We start from the raw sequence: 21350 nt of genomic DNA, 5'->3' as shown, positions 1-21350 counted from the left end.
TTTCCAATTGTCTTGTTGAATGTTGTTCGTCAAAAGTCCAGCATAAGCGATTTACTTCCTAGCAGGTGTGACTAATTACTTTAGATTAAATTCACATCACAAGTAGATTGCCCATATTAATAAATAGGTTAAGTTTCAAGTACCAAGTCACAGCATGAAACTTAGCTTACTGCTTCCAGTCCCAGTATGATGGAAGAGAATAAGGGCTTGCCAGTTAATAAGGTAAGATCACAGTTAGGATCTTCTCCATCCTGCCGACTACGCCAGTGAAGCATTCCTGATAGATAAATTGAAGACACATTGGAAGGCTGGTTCAATGAAGTTTATTGCAGGAGAAAGATCCTGAAAAGATCCAATTTTCAGTCAATTTGATGAAAGATAAATTGCTTTATTGGAGAAGGGAATCCAACAAACTATAGCATGTTTCACCCAAGACCTGAAGTAATGTGATCACATCACCCCCATCCTGTTGGTATTCTATTGACTCCTCTTGCCGGCCACATCATCTTCAAGTCACCATGACCAGCAACCCCACTTACCTTGCAGACAAGCTCACCACATTTGGTGGTTCTCAACCCACCTGCAGGCAGAACACCATGAGACTGGAGACTAGGAAGTGTAAAACAGAAAAAATATCAGGCAGCAGGCCTTTTCCAAAGAAAAAAATACAAGGCTGCAGGCCTTTTCTATCTCTGCATCCAGGATATAGAAGAACATTCCTGCATCCATCAGGACAGCCTAAACACTGCTCCAATTTAGGAAAGTGTTGAAGATGCACGTCTGTGGTATTCCACCTTCTATGACATGCCTTTGTTGTGATGAATAGAATTGTAAGTAGGTCATGGGGTTCTGAGGTTGAGAATGTGAAATTGTCAGTTAAGGCTGATGCTGGCTTGCTGATGGATGGGATGTGCAGAGTTGGCACTTCTGCATGTCAACATTAGAATGTTAGTTATGTTGCTAGGATGGAATATTAGCTTTTATTATAGGAGTTGGTTTGTGAACTGTGAAGCTGTGCAGGAGGGCCAATGTGTAGACCGGGAGGCCATGGACTAGGTCATATGATACAAAGCATATGATAAAGTATGAGACCTTAAACACCAGTTTCAACTGCTAAAAGTGCCAAGCAACTTGAGTGACTGGCAGCCTGCCATGGCACTGGCAGGACTGGTGCTGTCAGAGTCTGAATCGCAATTCTTCATCGCTGCCGAGGTTTGAGCCCTGATCAGCCCAGAGGCTACTGTGTGAGACACCACATTGATATCACTGAGTTGTCAAGTTCTGAGCAAAGCCTCTGCACCTTCATCTGGGGATTGGGAGTGCTTCTCTTGCTTGTCCTGCATTACCTGCATTGCCATGAAAAGGACACATAACCATCGGCTTCAAACAGCGACTAGAAGGAGAGTTTGAGGGAGCAGATGGAGGTCTGCTACACAAAATTGACACTTTTACAGTGTGAACCTAACGAGGTGAAAGCAAACTGATCTGTTGTGCTCATCAAAGCTTTGAGATGAGGGGTCTCAATGAACTGGGCATGTGCCTAATTAGTTCCTTGTCTCATGTTACCCACCAGGGATAATGACATAGGGGACCTTCATCAGCCCAGGGACGATACTGAAGGGTGTACTGCCTTGCAGAAGATCGCAAAGAAGATTACAGTTCTGTGTCGGGATTTCCTTAATGCGTTGTGTAGTATTATGTTATGCTGTGAGATTCAAGCGCTTTCTTTTAATCCAAAAGATAAGCACAGGGTTCCACAATACCTTATTGAGCCTATTTGTTGACTTACTGTTGAGTTTTGAGCCCTTGTCCCCCAGAACTACCTCCCTGAGAAGCCTTTGATTGCATGCCCTTGTAACCGGAGAACTAAGCGTGGAAAGGATGTACCTGGTCCAGTTTGTAGAGCCGTAATAAGATGGACCCAAGGTCACCATTGACCTTAGCAACCACAGTTGGGACAAAGTTACCCCTTTCTGCCCTCTACCACCCTCCTCCACGAATGACTGAGTGTTCTTATAAAGCAGGTATCAAGTCTCCCAAGTCCAGATGATCCTTCATGATTAAATATCTTAAGTGTGGCGTCTCTTCCAAACTTCCAAACAAGCATTAGGAATGCATTAGGGCTCGGGTTTGTTTGAGTTAGAGATAATGGCATTGTAAATGGCAATGTGTTTTAGGCATGTATTTTGGAGTGGAAACATGTGGTGTGTGTTGGAGATATGTGTGTTGGATTGGAATGTTATCAATGGTGGCATGCTGCACTTTAACGCAATATCTTTAAAAGGTAAAGTGCAGCATAGTGCGATAGGTACAATATTAATTGGTGGATGCGTTATCAATTGGTGTGTGCATTGATGTGTGGTGGATGTGTGTGCCTGTAGGAATTGTGCAGTGATGGCTGTTGGTGTGTGTGTTTGGTGGAAGCGTGTAGTGGTGGCTTGAGGTGTGTATGACTGGTGGTAGCGTGGAGTAAGAGCTGTTAGTGAGTGTGGTTGTCAAGCGTACAGAGCTGGATGGTAATGCGTGTGGTTGGTGAAAGGGTGCACTGACAGCTGTTGCTGATTGTGCCAATTGAAAGAGTGGCTGGTGCACTGCCAGCTGTTGGTGTGTGTGTGTGTTTAGTGAAAGTTGCACTGACATTGTTTGTTGTGTGCGTGAGTGTTTAGTGGCACTGATGCATGGTCGTGCTGGTTTTTGGTGAAAGCGTACATTGATGGTTGTTTGTGTTTGTGCCTGGTGAAAGGATTCATTGACGACTGGAGGTGTGTTGTTGTGTGTGTTGTTTTCAGTGTAGTGGTGAGTGTGTGGTGGTGAGTCTGTGGGGGTGAGCCTGGGGGTGAGTGTGTGGTGGTGAGTGTGTTGTGGTGAGTGGTGGCGAGTGTGTGGTGTTGAGAGAGTGAGGTGTGTAGTTTGTGTGTGAGTTATGTGTGTGTGGTCGATGTGGTGTTTTTTGCACACTCACACACTGCCCCTACATTCACACACTGCTCACCCGCACACTCCCAATGTCACCCTGCATAGTCACGCACTGTTTATCCTGCACACTCATTCTGCACACTTACACAATGTGCACCCTGCACCCTTACACACTGTCTCTGCAGTCACTCTGCACTCACTGTCACTTTACACGCACTCTGCACTCACTGTCACTTTACACGCACTCTGCACTCACTGTCACTTTACACACACTCTGCACTGACTGTCACTTTACACGCACTCTGCACTCACTGTCACTTTACACGCACTCTGCACTCACTGTCACTTTACACGCACTCTGCACTCTATCTATATAACCTATCTATATAAAATTTGTAACGCGCGCAGTTACCCAGGGGCATCCCGGCGCTGTGAACACAGGAAAGGAAGGCTCTCACTCAGTCCTACACCGGAAACAAGTGTGTTTTCAATAGTTTCCTAAAGTGCAGGATATTGGGCTCAGCGCGGATCTTAAGGGGCAAGGAGTTCCAGTGTGCCGCCACTTGCACCGAAAAACGTCGGCCCCCAGAGCGAGCTCTTTTTATTCTTGTAGTCTGCATCAGATGTCTTTGATCCGAGCGCAATGGGCGTGTGGGCTTGTAGGGGCGTGCCATAGAGGACAGAATAGAAGGGCCCCTACCATGCACAATTTTATGGGCCGTACATAGCGCCTTAAATTTCACCCGCTCCTTAACAGGGAGCCAGGGAAGCGCTTTCAGGGCGGGGGCAGCTGACTGTCTTCGCGGCACTTCCATCAGAACCCTCGCGGCTGCGTTCTGCACCTGCTGAAGGGTTTTAAAAGTCGCTTCGGGTGCGCCCGAAAATAGCGCATTCCCGAAGTCGAGCCGCGACAGAATTAGACCACGGATCAAAAGCTTCCTAGATGGATTAGGGAGCAAAGGTAGCACCTTGCGGGCAGATCGCAGCAAGCCAAAGCATACCCCCGCGGTTTTCCTAGCATGGGTCCTGCAGGATAAATCTTCCTCTAACCAAACCCCCAAGCTCTTGATTTCCTTCTTGGGGTATGGCGGGTCACCCAGGGACCGAGGCCAACAGCTAGTGATGAGAGAGGGACTGGCCTTGCCCAGCACCATCAGCTCAGTCTTGTCACCGTTGAGCTTCAAAGCGGACTGGGACATCCAGCGATGAACATTAGAAAGACAGTCATGAAGGACTTCGGGTTGTTCCTCCAGCTGGGTAAGGCCTACAACCAGCTGAGTATCATCAGCATAGCTGATGATCTTCACTCCTGAAGGGGAGACCACTCTTTCAAGTGGAGCCATATAGGTGTTAAATAAGGTAGGGCTCAAGGATGAGCCCTGCGGGACTCCACATTGAAGAGGGAACAAGGTGGACTGCTCTCCCCCTTCCCATACTTGATAAGACCGGTCTGAGAGGAAAGATTTCAGCCATTTCAGGGCCATCCCTTTAACACCCACCTCTGCCAGCCGTTGGAGGAGCACCTGATGATTAACGGTGTCAAAGGCCGCACTCAAGTCCAGGAGGATCACTGCCACTGACTCCCCTGAATCAAGAATGCTCCTTGCTTCCTCCACCACTGCCAGTAAGGCTGTGTCTGTCCCCTGACCAGGGTGAAAACCCGTCTGGGAGTCCCCTAGCAGATGGTGGTCTTCAAGATGGCGAGAGAGCTGGTAGTTGACCAGCTTCTCTGCGACTTTTGAAAAGCCGGGCAAGAGTGAAATGGGCCTGAAGTTGGCCAGATTTGATGGGTCTAGTCCAGGTTTCTTCAATAGTGCTTTGACAACAGCGGATTTCCACCTTTGAGGCACTGTGCCCTGGGCAAGCGAAAGGTTAATAAGATCCGCAAGCGGAGTGGAGAGAACATTTGCCACCTGTTTAAGGAATTTCATGGGCGCCGGGTCACTTGGAGACCCGCTCTTCATCCTTTTCAGGACTTTTTCAACCTCCTCCTCTGAGAAGGGGCCGAACGAGGGCAGCTCAACGGGGCTTATTGTTGGGTCATAGTCACTTTACACGCACTCTGCACTCAGTCACTTTACACGCACTCTGCACTCAGTCACTTTACACGCACTCTGCACTCACTGTCACTTTACACGCACTCTGCACGCACTCTGCACTCACTGCCACTTTACACACACTCTGCACTCTCAATCTGCACTCTCAATCTGCACTCTTAATCTGCACTTTCAATCTGCACTCTGCACTTTCAATCTGCACTCTGCACTTTCAATCTGCACTCTGCACTTTCAATCTGCACTCTGCACTCTCAATCTGCACTCTGCACTCTCAATCTGCACTCTCAATCTGCACTCTGCACTCTCAATCTGCACTGTGCACTCTCAATCTGCACTCTGCACTCTCAATCTGCACTCTGCACTCTCAATCTGCACTCTCAATCTGCACTCTCAATCTGCACTCTCAATCTGCACTCTGCACTCTGCACTCTCAATCTGCACTCTCAATCTGCACTCTTAATCTGCACTTTCAATCTGCACTCTGCACTTTCAATCTGCACTCTGCACTCTCAATCTGCACTCTGCACTCTCAATCTGCACTCTCAATCTGCACTCTGCACTCTCAATCTGCACTCTGCTCTCTCAATCTGCACTCTCAATCTGCACTCTGCACTCTCAATCTGCACTCTGCACTCTCAATCTGCTCTCTCAATCTGCACTCTCAATCTGCACTCTCAATCTGCACTCTGCACTCTCAATCTGCACTCTGCACTCTCAATCTGCACTCTCAATCTACACTTTCAATCTGCACTCTCAATCTGCACTCTCAATCTGCACTCTCAATCTGCACTCTCAATCTGCACTCTCAATCTGCACTCTCAATCTGCACTCTCAATCTGCACTCTTAATCTGCACTCTCAATCTGCACTCTGCTCTCTCAATCTGCACTCTCAATCTGCACTCTGCTCTCTCAATCTGCACTCTCAATCTGCACTCTGCACTCTCAATCTGCACTCTGCACTCTCAATCTGCACTCTCAATCTGCACTCTCAATCTGCACTCTCAATCTGCACTCCCAATCTGCACTCTCAATCTGCACTCTCAATCTGCACTCTCAATCTGCACTCTCAATCTGCACTCTCAATCTGCACTCTCAATCTGCACTCTCAATCTGCACTCTCAATCTGCACTCGTAATCTGCACTTTCGATCTGCACTCTGCACTTTCAATCTGCACTCTCAAACTGCACTCTGCACTCTCAAACTGCACTCTGCACTCTCAAACTGCACTCTGCACTCTCAATATGCACTCTGCACTCTCAATCTGCACTCTGCACTCTGCACTCTCAATCTGCACTCTGCACTCTGCACTCTCAATCTGCACTCTGCACTCTGCACTCTCAATCTGCACTCCGCACTCTGAACTCTGCACTCACATTCTCCGGATGATGCCATCATTGATATCATCAAGGATGTCACTTGATATGTCATTAGTGATGTCATTAAGGATGTCATTGACGGAGGGGGGGGGGTTGGGGGCATCTTGTTACTAGGTGAAAGATGGCCACCACCTAGTGAGGCTCTGCTGGCTGGATCATCCACCATAAATCAAAACAATTCCTATACACTGTTATGATGTATTTGGTATCTACAGTGCAGTATTGCTCGTGATTATCATAAGGACCATGGGCACCAGTGGCCCACATATACAGTCGTCTCCAATCGAGGAGTGAAATCGGTCTATCTCTTCACAATAATGCTAATTGATGTGTGAGCATATCTATGTATATCAAAGCATGCTTTTAATATGAATTCCAGTGGTGGGGGCTGAAAGGACGAGCAGGCTGGGAGATCCGATGTCAGAGGCTTCTGTGAACTCCCAGCCTGTCGTTTCTAGTGGTGGGGGCTGCAGTGAGGAGCAGGCGGGGAGAGGCGATGTCAGAGGCTTCTGCGCACCGGCACATGGCTTCAATTACCACAGGCCCACAAGTTTTGGCAGGGAGCCAGCATGCACGCACACACGGCTGAAAAAAAAGGAATGGATTCTTGCATCAGGCCAAACTCACTGCAAATGGTGAACGCGCCCCGACCATCTGGATTCCATTACCGCGGCACCCTGACAGCTCCTAATTGAAATTTATGGACTCCCGTGCGCATAACCGCACAGAAAATGCAGGAAGTGCCGAACATGAAATATATATGGCCTATTGTGTCAAGGCTACTACAAACACGGCACTGCGAGGACCAATTGCCATGCAGATGGCAAAAATAACTACTGAAAATCTCGCGCACTGAGGAATTTTTGCTACACTATTCTGAGCCCCTTAACAATACGGCTCGGAGCTCCGCCCCACTGCTGACGCAGTGGTGAGGTAGGCCGAGCCCTAAAAAGAGCTACTCCTGATCTTTCAATTGACCCTCAGCATGGCTGGCAGCATCATGCCAAGTTTCGAATCTTTTCCCTACTTCCTCAGACCAGCCTTTGCAGTACGTGCCATGAACTCTTTCTGCAGTTTCAGCCTTCTTTTCCCCCACTTACTTGAGCATCTTGGGGTGGTGACTTTTATAAAGATTTGTTTTAGATACACCATGCCAGTTGTCTCTTGGGTAACCAGAGTCACTTACTCCTACTTGTATCGGAAGCAGTCCATGGCACATCACCTCTTCCCTCCTCAAATGCCCCCCACAGTCATCCTGTAATCCTATCTCAGTCTGCTGGAAACGAGTCTCTGCCACAAATATTTGCTTAAGCTCCTATTTTGGAATGCTACCTGAGTCAGTTCTGCTCCGATCCAACTATAAATTGTCCTTTTTATCAATTTGAATATGAACCTCACTAACTCTTACACACCAGAGGGTAGCGCTCCAAGGTCTACATATTCCAACCGCGCTCAACATGTACATTCTGGGTGAAAGGCAGCATGCCACTATGGTAGCAACCTTTTAGAGAAAAAAATATGATCTAGCTGAGCTTATTTCAAATTCTAGGGAATTCTTCTGTCATTATTGCAGAATACATTAAACATATTACTAGTGTTAGTTTACATGCTCCATTTCGGCAAGTGGGAAGCACCTTCTGTGTACTCATGTTTGCTATGCGAGGGATGCTACGTTTTTAATCTGTTCAAAAGTTTATTGCTGATTGTAGTGACACCACCGAACTGCTATAGGATGATATTTATCGATGATATGTTCCATGCAGCAAGTAGGGAGACTGAGGATAACTTGATATACATTTAGGAACTGTATCTGTATTTAACATTTTTCACTGATCCTACGGCTGACTTACAAACTGTTCATATGCTTTTTCGCCTTTGATAAAGCTGTTTCTGCAAAATACGTGTTGGCTGATGTGATAAGAAATATATGCCTCCTGTTGATCATTTACTGAACCTTGGGATCGGGCCGGTAGTCACTACGTGATCAAACTGAATTACTAAGAAGAAATTTTTTTAACTTTTAACCTGTAGAAATTCTGTCATTTATGGGAGATACATTTCAGATGAATATAAACATAAGATCACTTAATTAGCAAGCAGGCGTACATAGGAGGTGCTGCTTCCCACCTGTTGGAATTATGTAGGTAAACTCAGCACTAGTAGTACTGGGGTTGGTAACAGGTGTAGGTCAATGCACCAGGTTTACAGCGTTGCACCGTTGTCTATGTACCTAGTCAGTCAGGATAATAAGAGGGCTCCTAGGCTGTTTCTTCATTCCTAAGACGTCCTGTTATTTTATAAGATACTGTGTCTTGGTCCCGCAGGGTTTACTTAATGTACTGTTAGAATATTCCTTTCTAATACCAAAAAGACTGACCTCTTTCATTATATTTACAACCTCATAAAACTGATACCGGTGCTTAAGGAACTTCATGATTCTGTTGAACTCCCTATTACCTTGTGGCATATATAGGCACTGCTTCTATAAGGTTTCATATATAATATTTCTGAATGTAATAATTTAATTCCTGCTACATTGTTTTCTTCTACCGCCATCATCGTTTTCTCCTTGGGTGGGTGGCTGGTTTTGTCTTTCTTGGAAAAATAGCTTGATCTATATTTGCCTCCTTTTAGTTTCTCATCAAAACTAGAGCCTTGTTGGCTCGGGCCCTAGGCCCTCATGCTGATAATAACTGCAGACACAGGGCACACTGGTTACTTACTGGGTGCAACTGGCCCAGAGCACGTGCGCTCGGCCACTTTTAGTATAGCTGTGTCACCTGACTGGTGACATCAGTGGTGGGTGGGTTTTAAGTGTAATTGCATTCAAAACACTAGAATGCTGACTGACGCTGGGTCCTTACAAGCCTCCGGCTGCTCCTAAGTGCCGGGCGAGATGGGCCTCTCCTTGCCTCTTATGGTTTTCCTCATCCGTGGACAGAAGAAAGCCTTGCGCACCCCCTGAAGGGCCTCCTGTAACCAACTCCTGCTTTGTTTCTCAAATCCTTTCCTGCCTAGGCAGTATCCAGCTAACCAGAGGCTGGGAGCTACAGCATGTTGTTCCATGACCACTCAGTCTAGGATGAGCTATATGACAAGAATGTGTTTTTGTCAAAGAGATGGCGGTGCTAGTGTGGCGGGCTACTTGTGTGATTTGTATGTTGAAGTGGAAGAGATTGTGTCATCTGCTCCAGGATACTTGATGTGGATTTTTGTTGGTTGTGGCGTGTGCTCCATGATGCATGGTGTCTGATGTTGGTACTGTGTGCGAGCGCACACACACACATTCATCTTGGTCATTTATCCGTTACCTAGGATACATCTGTGCTGCAGCACCACATTGAGGTTCTATCATCCTTCCTTAACTCCTGTTACAGTGGCGAAGGTTGCAGCCTAAATTCTCCTTGCTGTGAATGGATTCCTAAGCAGCTTGATGCAAAGCGAAATTGTATAGTTAGAGATCCTTTCTGCTATAGGTTCCTGCAGAGTTCATTCATTGTGCTGGTAGATTACTTACGTTACCCTGTAGCCGGGGTTTACTGCATAGTTAAATTAGATCATGACCGCTTTACTCTGCCGGATATTTGGTTAATTTTTCAGAAGACAAATCACTGCCTTGTGGAGAGTGTAGGACCCACGGTGATTTTCTACAGCAGGATTGTGGCATGTCCATCGATGATCAATACCTCTTTTTCTCCTCAGGGTTCAGCTGCCGGTAAAGGATTCACTGATGGCTCCTACCAGGGCCAGAAGCTTTTCAGCTGCCAGGAAAATGGTGGTGTCATTGTGCCCATCAGCCGCATCGAGCCAGCAGACAGTCCTGCTGGTCAGCAAGACATCCCAGGAGAGAGAATGCAACCTCATGCAGCCTCATCCCCAGAGGAGCAAGTGCCAGGCCTGGAACTGGGTACCCGGGTGTACTTTAAGATGGGAGAAGAGAAGCCTCTGGGCACAGTTGTGTTCTGTGACTCACTACCCACCAAGGAGGATCATGGGGTTTACGTCGGTATCTTATTGGTGAGTAATTTGTGGTAATATACAAGTACATCAGATGGTGGGATTGGCTTCTTTCAGTTTGTTTGGTTTGACAACATCCATTCATGAAGTCAGGTAGTTGGTTCCAAGTAGTAACTTTATTTGTAGGTAAGTTACAAGAATCTTAGATAAGCAAGATGGAATAAGCTGTATAGTATGCCCCACCAGGAGCAGGATAACCTTTCTGCTCGGCCTGCTGACATCAACTGCCTAACTCCCTGCACACCACATTCCATGCAGTCATGACATTCTATAGGCATCATAGGCTGAACAAGAGGAATGAGTCAAGGAAGAAGAAGGGCATGTAAATAACATACTACTCAAGCCTGCCGAGATGTCAGAGGCTTTCCGTGGCCCACTGGCGCTGCTATGACTGTCTTCCTGTTAGACCGTCATTTAAGCTGAGGGCAGTTTATTCAGGCCTAGTGTAACTGCTGCTGCCCTTTTCATAGTGATAAAGTGGACTGGAACCAGCAAGCTAGCCCAGTGTATTCTGGTTCAAAGGGTCTTCTGGCCCGATCTTTGAGTGAAGCTGCAGTGCAGTGGAAACGACTGCACGCTCTGAAGTAAGGCATGCTTTCGGTAGGCTGGTTCTACGATTGCAGGTTCATGTTCATACAATAGTGGCTAGCGCTGTAGTCCCCTTTCTGATGCAGGGCTTTTCGTTCTCTTTATTAACTAGAACTCATTTGTTTTAGCCTGAGGTACCTTCAGAGCTCAACATATCTGTGATCACCAGACTGGTAATAAAAAAAATCCTCAGTTGCTGAGGGGAGACGAGGACATGCCTGGTGTTTTGTAGAGTGTTGTGCCTCCGGGTGATCACAAATGTTGCAGTACCAGGCAGTGATTATCTATCTACTGCACTGGCATCCTCAGCCAGCTAGGTTTTGCAGCTACATGATGAAAGTAAGAACTAAACCAGTTTCCAAACAATAAGCATAGTAAAAAATAAAATGTGTACAAGGTCATCATCATCAAATATTCTTTATTCGGTTATTTTCTAGAACCATAAAAGAGTACATTAAACATACATGTAAATTAAACAATAATCGATGTCTACATTAAAAACAGTTCACGGTAATATTACAAATGGTCAAGGAACAAAGTGTGCAAAGGTACATTCATGTAAAAGACACTGAATCGATATAATCCATACCACATGAACAACATAAAATACATAAAAACCCTTTGAGCTTGTCAAAAGTCCTAATAAATCAAAAAAACACCATATAAATTCATATTAAACACATCAAACCCGGCAAATAAAGTGCATTGTGCAAAATATATGTTTTGTCACCGAACAGGAGACTAAGTTCCCTACTAGCTTGGGCAAGCGAACTGCAGAGGAGATAAATTTGGAAAGCATTTGACAAATATATTCTGTTTTCAAAAGCTGTAGGTAATACTGGGCCGGCCTGCATTTCCTACTATTTAGAGCCCTTAATAATGGCACAATAAAATCTCTCTGCTGCCTAGAATACAACTGACAAAAAAATAAAAAGTGGACCATATACTGTTTAGACAGAGAGTCACAGGTGCATAGATAAAGCCCAGAGTCACAGTATGCCTTTCGGGGATACGATACCAACTGGTGTGCCATACTAAACCTGAAATGACAAGATAAAACCCTTCCGAATGGCTGAAAGGGAACAGTAAATGTGGTTCTATGCATCCGGTGCAAACCAGCGGAAAGTATTCTTCAACTCTCTTCTTGCCCTGCTCCATGCGCTCATTATTCAGTTCTAACACAGATAACAGATTCTTTTTAGCTGATGTTTTGGGATTTTTGCAGACAATTGCGGATTTCTGAAACAGTCCACTCTCCCTACTTGTTTTGTTTTTTGATGTAACCGAGCCGCAGACTTTTCTGTGTATGATCTAGGCTCATACAGTCTAAAATTATTGCATGATTAAGTGCAGGTCCTTCTTTGACCCACAAAGAATGCCACAGCATCATTGGATCGATTTTCAAAAGATGAGTCAAGGGAATTAAGTAAGCCAAATTCAATTTGGAATTATATAGCTGGCAAAGTCTTGTGAACTGCCAAAACCCGTCTAAGGAAGGAGTTTTCTGCTACCTGTAAGCACTATGGATACAGAAGCCCAACACTCTCGCCCCATATAAAACAACAGAGCATGAGCGGGCCTTATAGATGTTAATTAGCGAGTCTATGGGTCTAGAGCCCACTTTCATTGCAGACTTAACTAGTGCCTCTAGATTTCGTTCGCAACATATTTTCCTTAAATCCATAAGATGGTGTCAAGTTCCTTCCTGATCAAAGGAAATGGCTAAATACAAAACAGTTGGGACATAAGACAGTTTATCACCATTAATAAAAAGGGATTTCAGAGAACAGGGAGAGTTCCTGGCCACCATGACGCAAGACCTAGTTGTGTTGGTTTTTAAGCCAAGATCATGCATGAAGTCATTGAATCCACTTAAAAGCATTTGCAATCCCACTCCAGTTCTGGACGTCAACGCACAGTCATCGTTGTAGAGCAAGGCTGGCAGATCTCTAGAGCCCACCCTTGGAACGTCACTCTACGCCTGTCCAAGATAGTTCTCTAAATCATTAATGTAAAGGCAAAATAAAAAAGGGGCTAACACACACCCTTGTCAAACTCCACAATTAATTTTAGTAGGGGAGGAGAGTTTACCATCAGCTCCATATCTAATTCTGCCACTTACATTTTGATGCATCAGCACTAATAAATGGACCAGGGGGATCTGTCACCATATTTAACATTTTTGTCCACAATTTCCCTCTACCTACCCAATCAAAAGCAGATGTTAGGTCCATGAAACTTAGATAGAGGGTTCAGTTCTTATCCAGCGTATGCGTACAAGGTAAAAAAAGAACAAAATATAAACGCACTGTAGAAATGCATGTCAGTCACCCTGCCAAGTTTTGATTATGGTGCTGGCAAGAAGCTGTTTGTAAGTTTTGTCAATTTGAAAGCTGGCCTGATATCTAGTATTTTCTCCTTGCAATCGTGGTTTAGGGGGAATAATGGTTGCATTTTGCACAATTCTGAAGCATTGAACCCCACAAGCCAGCCTCGGGGTATTATCTAGGCCATCACACTCTGCGTCCCTTTACTTAGGTCACTTCTCAGTGTGCTCCTATTCCTGCTTCTTCTGATTTATGACTGTTCAGTGTATTGAAATCACTGCGTAAGCTCTTCTCCATGTTAACAGGTAAACGTGATATTAATTCTTTAGAAGGCTGTGTCACGCTCATGGCAGCCGATCCACCTCTTGGCATATGAGACTTACCTTTTGTGTTTGGACCTACTTGTCACCTAATGGTGTCCATTCCAGGATTATTGTGAGCATCTCTGGCATACATGGCCCCTTATCCTAACATATTTTAACCAGTAAAGAAATCACTTTAAAATGTGTTCTACAGCTGCCGTAATGATCCCTAACTGATCATTAAAGTAAACAAAGACTGACAGTCTATGCTTAAAAACCCCTGAACGTACTGGGTCGCATAGCTCTATATAAAATGATCCTGCCGCGGTTTCTATACGTCTTTCAAAACCCGCCACTCCTCATACCACGGTCATGGTTTTAGGCGCTGGGCAGGAAATCAACCTATTTCCTGTAGCACGGGTCCAGGTCTGCCTTGCCTTTGCTCACTGCCAGTGGACCCCGGACCTTGGTGGCCTGGGTATGACCAACTTCTCCTATCTAGCCTCTCACCTCCTAGCATTTCATGACTGGTTTAATGGGGGCTGCTCAGATCCCTCCTATCAGTAGGAGCGATCCCTTCTAGGATTCCCTCACATACTAGACAATCTGTATAGCTCCCCAACCTCCAACGCCAACCTCTAGTACCAAAACAGCTCTTCTATCTTGGAGGGCTGCTTTACGCCACACTCACTGGGACACCAAACTCATGCAACAAACACCTATCTGGAACTGCACCTGGTTGCAGGAGGTAGCACACTTTTAGTGCTTTGGGAGATGGGATCTTATCAGTATTTCGCAACTAGGCGACGTCTGGTGGGGGACACACATGCAGTCTTTTCAAGAACTCCAAACTACTTATGTCCTTACTAATACACAATTCTATAAATAGCTTCAATTGAGACACGCTCTTCAGTCTCATGCCTCTCAGACCTTCACTCCCCTAGTTCAACATGCTGGAAGGTAAAAACTTCTTATGGGTGATCTGGGCAAAGATGAAATCCCCACAATTTACTGTACTTTGATCATCAATGCCCCAGGCACTTTAGACCATCTCAGAACCCAATGGGAAAACTGAATAGGTCCCCTCGAGGAGGATGACTGGTGAGACGCACTGATAGCGCTCAGGGTAAGCACAATTTCTTCCAGATTGTGATTGGTCCAAACATTCTTCCATTATAGTGCTTATCTCTTTCTGGCGGGACTGCACTGAACAAGCCTCCTTCCTGAGCTCACTTGCCCCCGCGGTGGTGATGCTCCTGCTGACTTATATAACATGGTCTGGTTGTGTCCTAAAATTCAGGAGTTCTGTTCTGCAGTGGTAGGAAAGGTGACTGACGTGCTAGGATTGGAGGTCATCCTCTCCTGCTTAGTGCTTCTGCTTGGAGTCCGCAATGGCTCTGGGGGCACAAGGGCTGATGGGTCCTTCTTAGCTATGGCCCTTATGGTTGCCAAGGGTGACATTGCCACTTGCTGTAAATCTCCTGCCTCTCCTACCCTCTTGCAGTGTTGCCGGGTAGGTGGGCTGGTGTGCACAACAAGAAAAACAGTTTAGTAAGGCGGTATTGCTTTTTTTTCTCAGTTGGAAAGTCTGAAGAGGGGTGTGTGTGTTTTCTACATTTTATGATATGAAAAAAAGGAAAGATGAGAAAATTAATCAATAATGAATTTAGTAAGCTTTAAAATGCTGGCACTCTTAACCAGATTAATTATTAGATATAAAAAAAAGTCTCTGGGGGAGGGTTAACCAGGTGCAATCACATGGCACCCCTTAAGGAAGATGGGGAGGGTAAGAGGTGGAGTGTGTGGGGAAGTAGGGGTTCCACCTCTCGGGGGGAGGAGAAGGGTTAGGGGTGGCCAAAGGGTCTAGGTGCAAAAAGAGCAGTAGCAGGGGTGCATCAGTTAAAGATATTGAGAAGTGGTGGTACAAGGTTATGGTCAGGCTTGAAAAGAAAGGGAAGAATTATGATCAATAGGTGTTGTACTCTATCCATTAATGTCAATGGGATATTAAATAAATCTAAATATGGGGCTCTAATAAGATGGTTAGTTTCCTGCTCCCCACAGGTCCTGTTCTTTCAGGAAACTCATTTGAAAACGAATTTTCCCAAATTATATCTTCTCAGGTATTTCTCTCATGTGTTTTTTGCCTCTGCCGGGCTAGCTAAAAGAGGGGTGGCAATATATTTTAGCCGCAATCTTCCTTGGGAATTCGAGCAAATTAGGAGAGACCCGTATGGGCGATGGATCTGGGTTGAGGCTAAGTTGAATGGGACGCTGCTAAATTTCATAAATTATTATGGTCCTATAGTTGATGATACTACCCAATTGCTTAGGATTACCGAGCTACTTAGAGGTATGCCAGTGAAGATCGTGGTTGGTGGAGACTTTAATTTTATTCAAGATTTGAAGAAAGATACCTCAAATAAAAATAAAAAAGAGTTGAAACCCCAGACAAAGAAAGTTCTAGAAGCCCTAAAGGAGGAGCATTTACTAGTGGATCAATGACGGTTCTGCAATCCCTCTGCGGCTGAATTCGAGGGGGAAGTGAAGGCTCAATCCAGGTGGCACATGGATCGGCTGTTCCTCCAAGACTCTATATGGGTGGCTTCAACTAAGGAATGGATACAGGAGTTTTTTAACCGGAATGAGGGTACAGCAGAAATCTTTTTGGTCTGGGGAGGCTTTAAGGCAGCTATTAGGTTATATGATAGCACGGTCCGCCACACAGACGATAGAGAGGCGCGACAAAATCAATAAGCTTCAGTTAGATGTGTCAAATGCTTTGGTTTCTAGAGGTATTTTGCCTCAGGGGGGGCAGACGCAGCTCTACAACTGGAAAGGGTTAAAGCTGCCTTAAAAGAGTTTTTTTTATTCGAAGAAATAAATAGCTCTAAATCCTACCAGCAAAAGATATACGAGGAGAGTCAAATGGTGGGGAAGTTGTTAGCGGGACAGACAAAAACCAAACAGGAGAAATCTACAATTATGGAGATTATTGATCCAAAAACACACAATATAGTCAGAGACAAGGACAATATAGCCCGAGTGTTTCTAGAACACTACTCTCAGTTGTACTCTACGACATACGAGGTAGGGACGGATCATATCTATAGATATTTGGATGAAGTTCATCTCTCTACGGTATCTACCTTTTTGGCGGATAAACTAGAGAGTGAAATCTCAGATTTAGAAATTCGGGATACAGTGAAATTGATTGCCGGGGCAAAAGCATGTGGAGACGACGGGCTTCCAATTGAATTTTATAAACTTTTTTTGTAAAAGAATTGACTCCCTACTTGACTAAGCTATTTAATGCTATTAGATTGTGAGAACAGGTCCCCTCTAGCTTTAAGGAATCCATCATAGTTAGCTTTGTCAAAAAGGGTGCTCTTTACCAGCAGCCTCAGATCTCCATATGTTTTGTGAGTGTCCGAACATTGCCACCTTTTGGCACAAAGTCAGAACAACACTCAAATCTATTCTGGGAGTATCTATCCCGTGCTCATGGTCTTTAATCATCTTCGGACTAAATGACAACATCAAGGGACTAGAGAGAGATTTCTTGTTTTATGCCATCTTACTGGCTAGAAGAGGAATCTGCAAAAATTGGGTTAACATAAATCCCCCAACACATGCAGAGTGGCTGTCTTCATTATATGCAACATCAAAGCTGGATCTATCGAGAACATGCAGCCCTCGATCTCTTAGATTTTGGGACCTCTTGATCGATTGGAGAAGGGATAGTTAGCCAACCCGGGTTTTTTTTTTTCCCCCCGGGTCCGATGATTAGGCCTAAAATCTCTATGTCCAAAAGGGTGGTACCGTACAGGTACTGGACAACTGGCCGAACTGGTCCGAAGGGAGTACGTCCGTCCAAGCTCTGTTGGCGACATTGGGACTGACTCTCTGGGCACCTGGAGCTTAGTATTGGGCCTTTGGGTGCTACAGGGGGGCCGGTCCTTGTGTCTGTGAGGACAGGAGCACAGTTAGATCGACTTTATGGCTAATGAGGATAACAAAAAAAAGGGTAAGGATAAGAAAGATGTCAATTCGTATAGGCCAATCAGCCTTCTCAATGCTGACTTTAAAATCCTTATGAAAATTTGGGACCAGCGCTTCTCCCCGATTGCCCAGGCGTTAATTCACGCTGATCAGTCTGGTTTTGTCCAGGGAAGATCGATGGCCTCAAACACCGGGTATTTAATTCAGGCATTAGACTATGTATCGAACAATAAGATTCCAACCTTAATCTCAATGGTCGACGTCGAAAAGGCTTTCGACCTGGTTAATTGGGAAGCTCTATTTATTGGCCTGTTAAAATTTGGGTTTTCTGAGGGAATAGTAAATATGTTAAAAAATATTGATCATAATGCACAAGCAAGGGTGTTGGTCAACGCTGACTCAATAGGGACATTAAATATTAATAGGGGTACCAGTCAAGGGTGCCCGATGTCCCCTATCCCATTCACTTTTTTTATCGAGCCCCTCGCAATAAGAATACGTGGAAATTCTGATATTAAGCCACCCATACCAGGAATGGCTAAAATCAAACTATTCGCCAATGATATTTTTTATATTTACACCCTGATAGATCAAACCTTGATCTAGCAATAGGCGAATTTAGTAGATTTGAACTGATTGGTAGATACAAGATCAACCAGAATAAAACCGAGGTATTAGTAATGAATACGGATTGTAATTTGTTACCTGAAAATTTAAAAACACAAGCTCTAAAACAAGAACCAATTAAATACCTAGGTATCTATGTCTCCAATCAGTTTGATCAACTATTTAGTTTGACAATGCTAAATAAAATTTAAAATGTGTTGGACAAATGGACTGTATTGCCATTGACTTTGATTGGCCGTGTGGCCCTAGTAAAAATGTTGATTCTTCCTTTAATGATCTTTCTTTTCTCAAATGTACCGTTAAGAATCAACTCCCAGTATTTTAGAGAGATCGATTCTATGATCAGGGGATTTGTTTGGAACAAAAGATCCTCTAGGGTGAAATTGACTATACTTCAGTTAGAAACTACGCAAGGGGGCTTAGCTTTACCAAATATACTTATGTATTATATGGCAGCAATAATGGTCCTTACAGTATTGAAGTCCAATGGTCTATTTGACATGTTTTTCTATGAAAAAATGATTCAGGAGGGTGGATCTCAAGTTCCGATCTTTTTAAAAACAGCAAAATTACCAAAAAACACCAGATATAAGACTATTCGGGACTTTGTTTTTAGACTGCAATCCTTATTTAAGCAGGGAGGGGGCGGTGGGTTTCATTACTTGAAATTGGAGGAATGTGGAGCTTCAGATTCAGTTGAACAAACTTCAAAAGTGGAAAAATCTAGGCTTTGGTAATCTAGCTTTATTCTTTGTTGCACAGAAACTTATTACTTGGCAGGAAACTATGGCCAGAACTGACAATAAGGTAAAATCGGGATTTCTGGAATTTCTTCAGATTACGAATTTTATAAATGAATGTAATTTGTCGTCAGGCAGAACACCTCTGGCTACTGCTCTGTATAAAATAGGATTAACGGGAATAGGCAACTGCTACAAGTTTCTGAGAAAGGGTGCAGAATCTCTTTTAGTTGATGAAATCCTGGTTAAAATATCTCAGGAAACTAACTGCTCCTTCTCTAGACAGGAATGGGAACGGATTGCCCAGCTAGGCAGCAAGACTCTTCGGGCAGCCAATTTCAAGAGATTGTCTTTTATATCACTTTGGTTGGCTTATCTAACTCCCAAAGCGCGAAATAAGCTTTTTTCGCGAGTAGAGAATAGATGTTTTAGATGTCAGGGCCTGGAGGGGGGAGATTGGCTCCATACTTTTTATACATGTCCCAAATTGGTTAACTTTTGGTCTAAAATTTTCTCCGTAATTAGTCAGGATATTAACAACTTAATCGAACCCGAAGCTGAGATTGCGCTCTTTGGTATTTCAACGAAGAGAAGTGATTTGTCTAGGTCAGAAGAATCTTATATGGCAATTTGCACCTTGGTGGCCCGCTCCTTAATACTTCAAAACTGGAGGATCGAGGAGATACCATCCTATTTTAAATGGGGGAATAAGATGAGGCGGACCAAACATTTTGAAGAGGCCTATGCCAAAAGAGTAGGATCCACAAGAACATTTATTAAAAGTTGGAAGTATTAGAACAGTGAAGTTTTAACCTACATGTAATATTTTTATAGTAATAATATGTCAATTTGATGATCTTTTTGCAACTATGCACTTTATACTCCCATTTCCTCACATTATTGGGATACACTATACATTCAGCACTTTAGCACAAGACACTTTATGTATACTACTAGGTTAGGCCAGCCAAGTTATTTGGATCTGCCATTGCATGAGTAGCTTTGGACAGATTATAATGGTTCGAAATAGGTCTAGTGGAATATTGTGATGGCACAATATGTTAGCACTTAGCACAAGACACTTTATGAATGCCAATAGTTCTGGCCAGACATGTTGAATTAGGGGCATTTATTACTGGGATAGCGAAATGGTATTAGGAAATGGAATGTATTAGGCATTTTTAAGTGATATTTATGCTGCTGTGTACAAAAATTATTATTTTTGAATATTTGATGATTTTACTCAATTTCATTCTAAGCTGCTAAAAACCCTTGTAAAGGTACTGCTCTCGATACAAATGTTTTTCTTTTTCTGTTTGTCCTCTGCTCAATAAAAAAAAAAGAAAAAATTAAAACCAGTTTACGTGGCCAGAGGTTGTCCGCTTAAACATGATCTGGTTTGGGGGAAATGGCTGGGTCAATTAGCCCAAGGTCCTGTCTGGGGACTCTGGTGCTGCTGCTGTTTTGTACTACTGTATTGTGTCATTTGCCAGTCAATGCCTTGATCAAACACTTTATAGTCTTCTCTGACAAGCTAATCGTGTGGTCTGTTGTTTGCTCCATGCAAAGTCAATAAAATCTGTATCAAAAAAATAGGTAGCACTTGAAGGTCAATAGAGCAGAATTAGTATAAAGATCTATTGCATGCATATGCAGGCATTTGACAACAGCACTCGTTATCACTTCTCTTAGGTCTCGCGCAGCACTGCTTGTGCAGCGCGAGACCTCTTTTATGGGCTTCAGAAGGCTTGTGCGTGTGGTTTTGCTTTCGCAGGCTGGCATTGGCTGTAGCGTGCTCTTTAAAAAAAAAAAAAAAAAGCGGCATGCAATTGGGCAAAGGCGGGCGCATGTCCTGCCTTTGCTCCGTCCATTCCTGTCCGTGTCTAGGACGTGCATCAGCGTGCGGCACAGACGACAGGCTCCCTAGCCCCCCGCTCCTCTCTGGTGCGCACGCACCACTGGTTTAGATTCCCGCGTTGGTTCCCCTGTGGTGCGTGTGCACCACTGGTTTTACAGGGCTTTCTCCTGCCTGCTGCAAAAGGTTAAAGTCAACAAACAGAATGCCAGTACTGCGCGTTGGATCAAAATTTACAAAGAATTGAGTACCAATCCTCAATTCGAAAGACCACTCTTTCAGTGTAGCTTATTTACAGTACTTCTTTTTATTTTTAAATTTTGTTTTTTATGTTTCTTTGTTTTTGTTGTTATACCTTTAACAAGAGTTGTTTTACAAAGGGAGGGACTTGAGGGAATATATACAATAACATACAAAATGACTTGAGGTGGGTCATATGATTTTGTCACAGCACAGATGCAATATGTATCATTATTCAAAACGTATAGTGAAAACATGTAACATTGAATGGACAACACTAAGTGCACTTGGGGACATATAC

At 44.2% G+C, this 21350-nt stretch overlaps 1 protein-coding gene across 1 annotated transcript in view; it reads left to right on the top strand.

Annotated features, from left to right (window-relative positions):
• The window catches only part of LOC147715136 (ubiquitin carboxyl-terminal hydrolase CYLD-like), a 272321-nt gene that overhangs the window by 96858 nt on the left and 154113 nt on the right, over window positions 1-21350 (top strand). Inside the window, exon 3 of the mRNA XM_086923618.1 lies at window positions 10054-10368. Within this exon, the coding sequence (XP_086779744.1) occupies window positions 10054-10368 (315 nt within the window). The remainder of the gene's footprint in view (window positions 1-10053; window positions 10369-21350) is intronic.

This window comes from Lissotriton vulgaris, chromosome 5, assembly GCF_964263255.1.
Source record: "Lissotriton vulgaris chromosome 5, aLisVul1.2, whole genome shotgun sequence".
Lineage (NCBI taxonomy): Eukaryota > Metazoa > Chordata > Amphibia > Caudata > Salamandridae > Lissotriton > Lissotriton vulgaris.
This window is presented reverse-complemented; position numbering and strand designations above follow the sequence as displayed.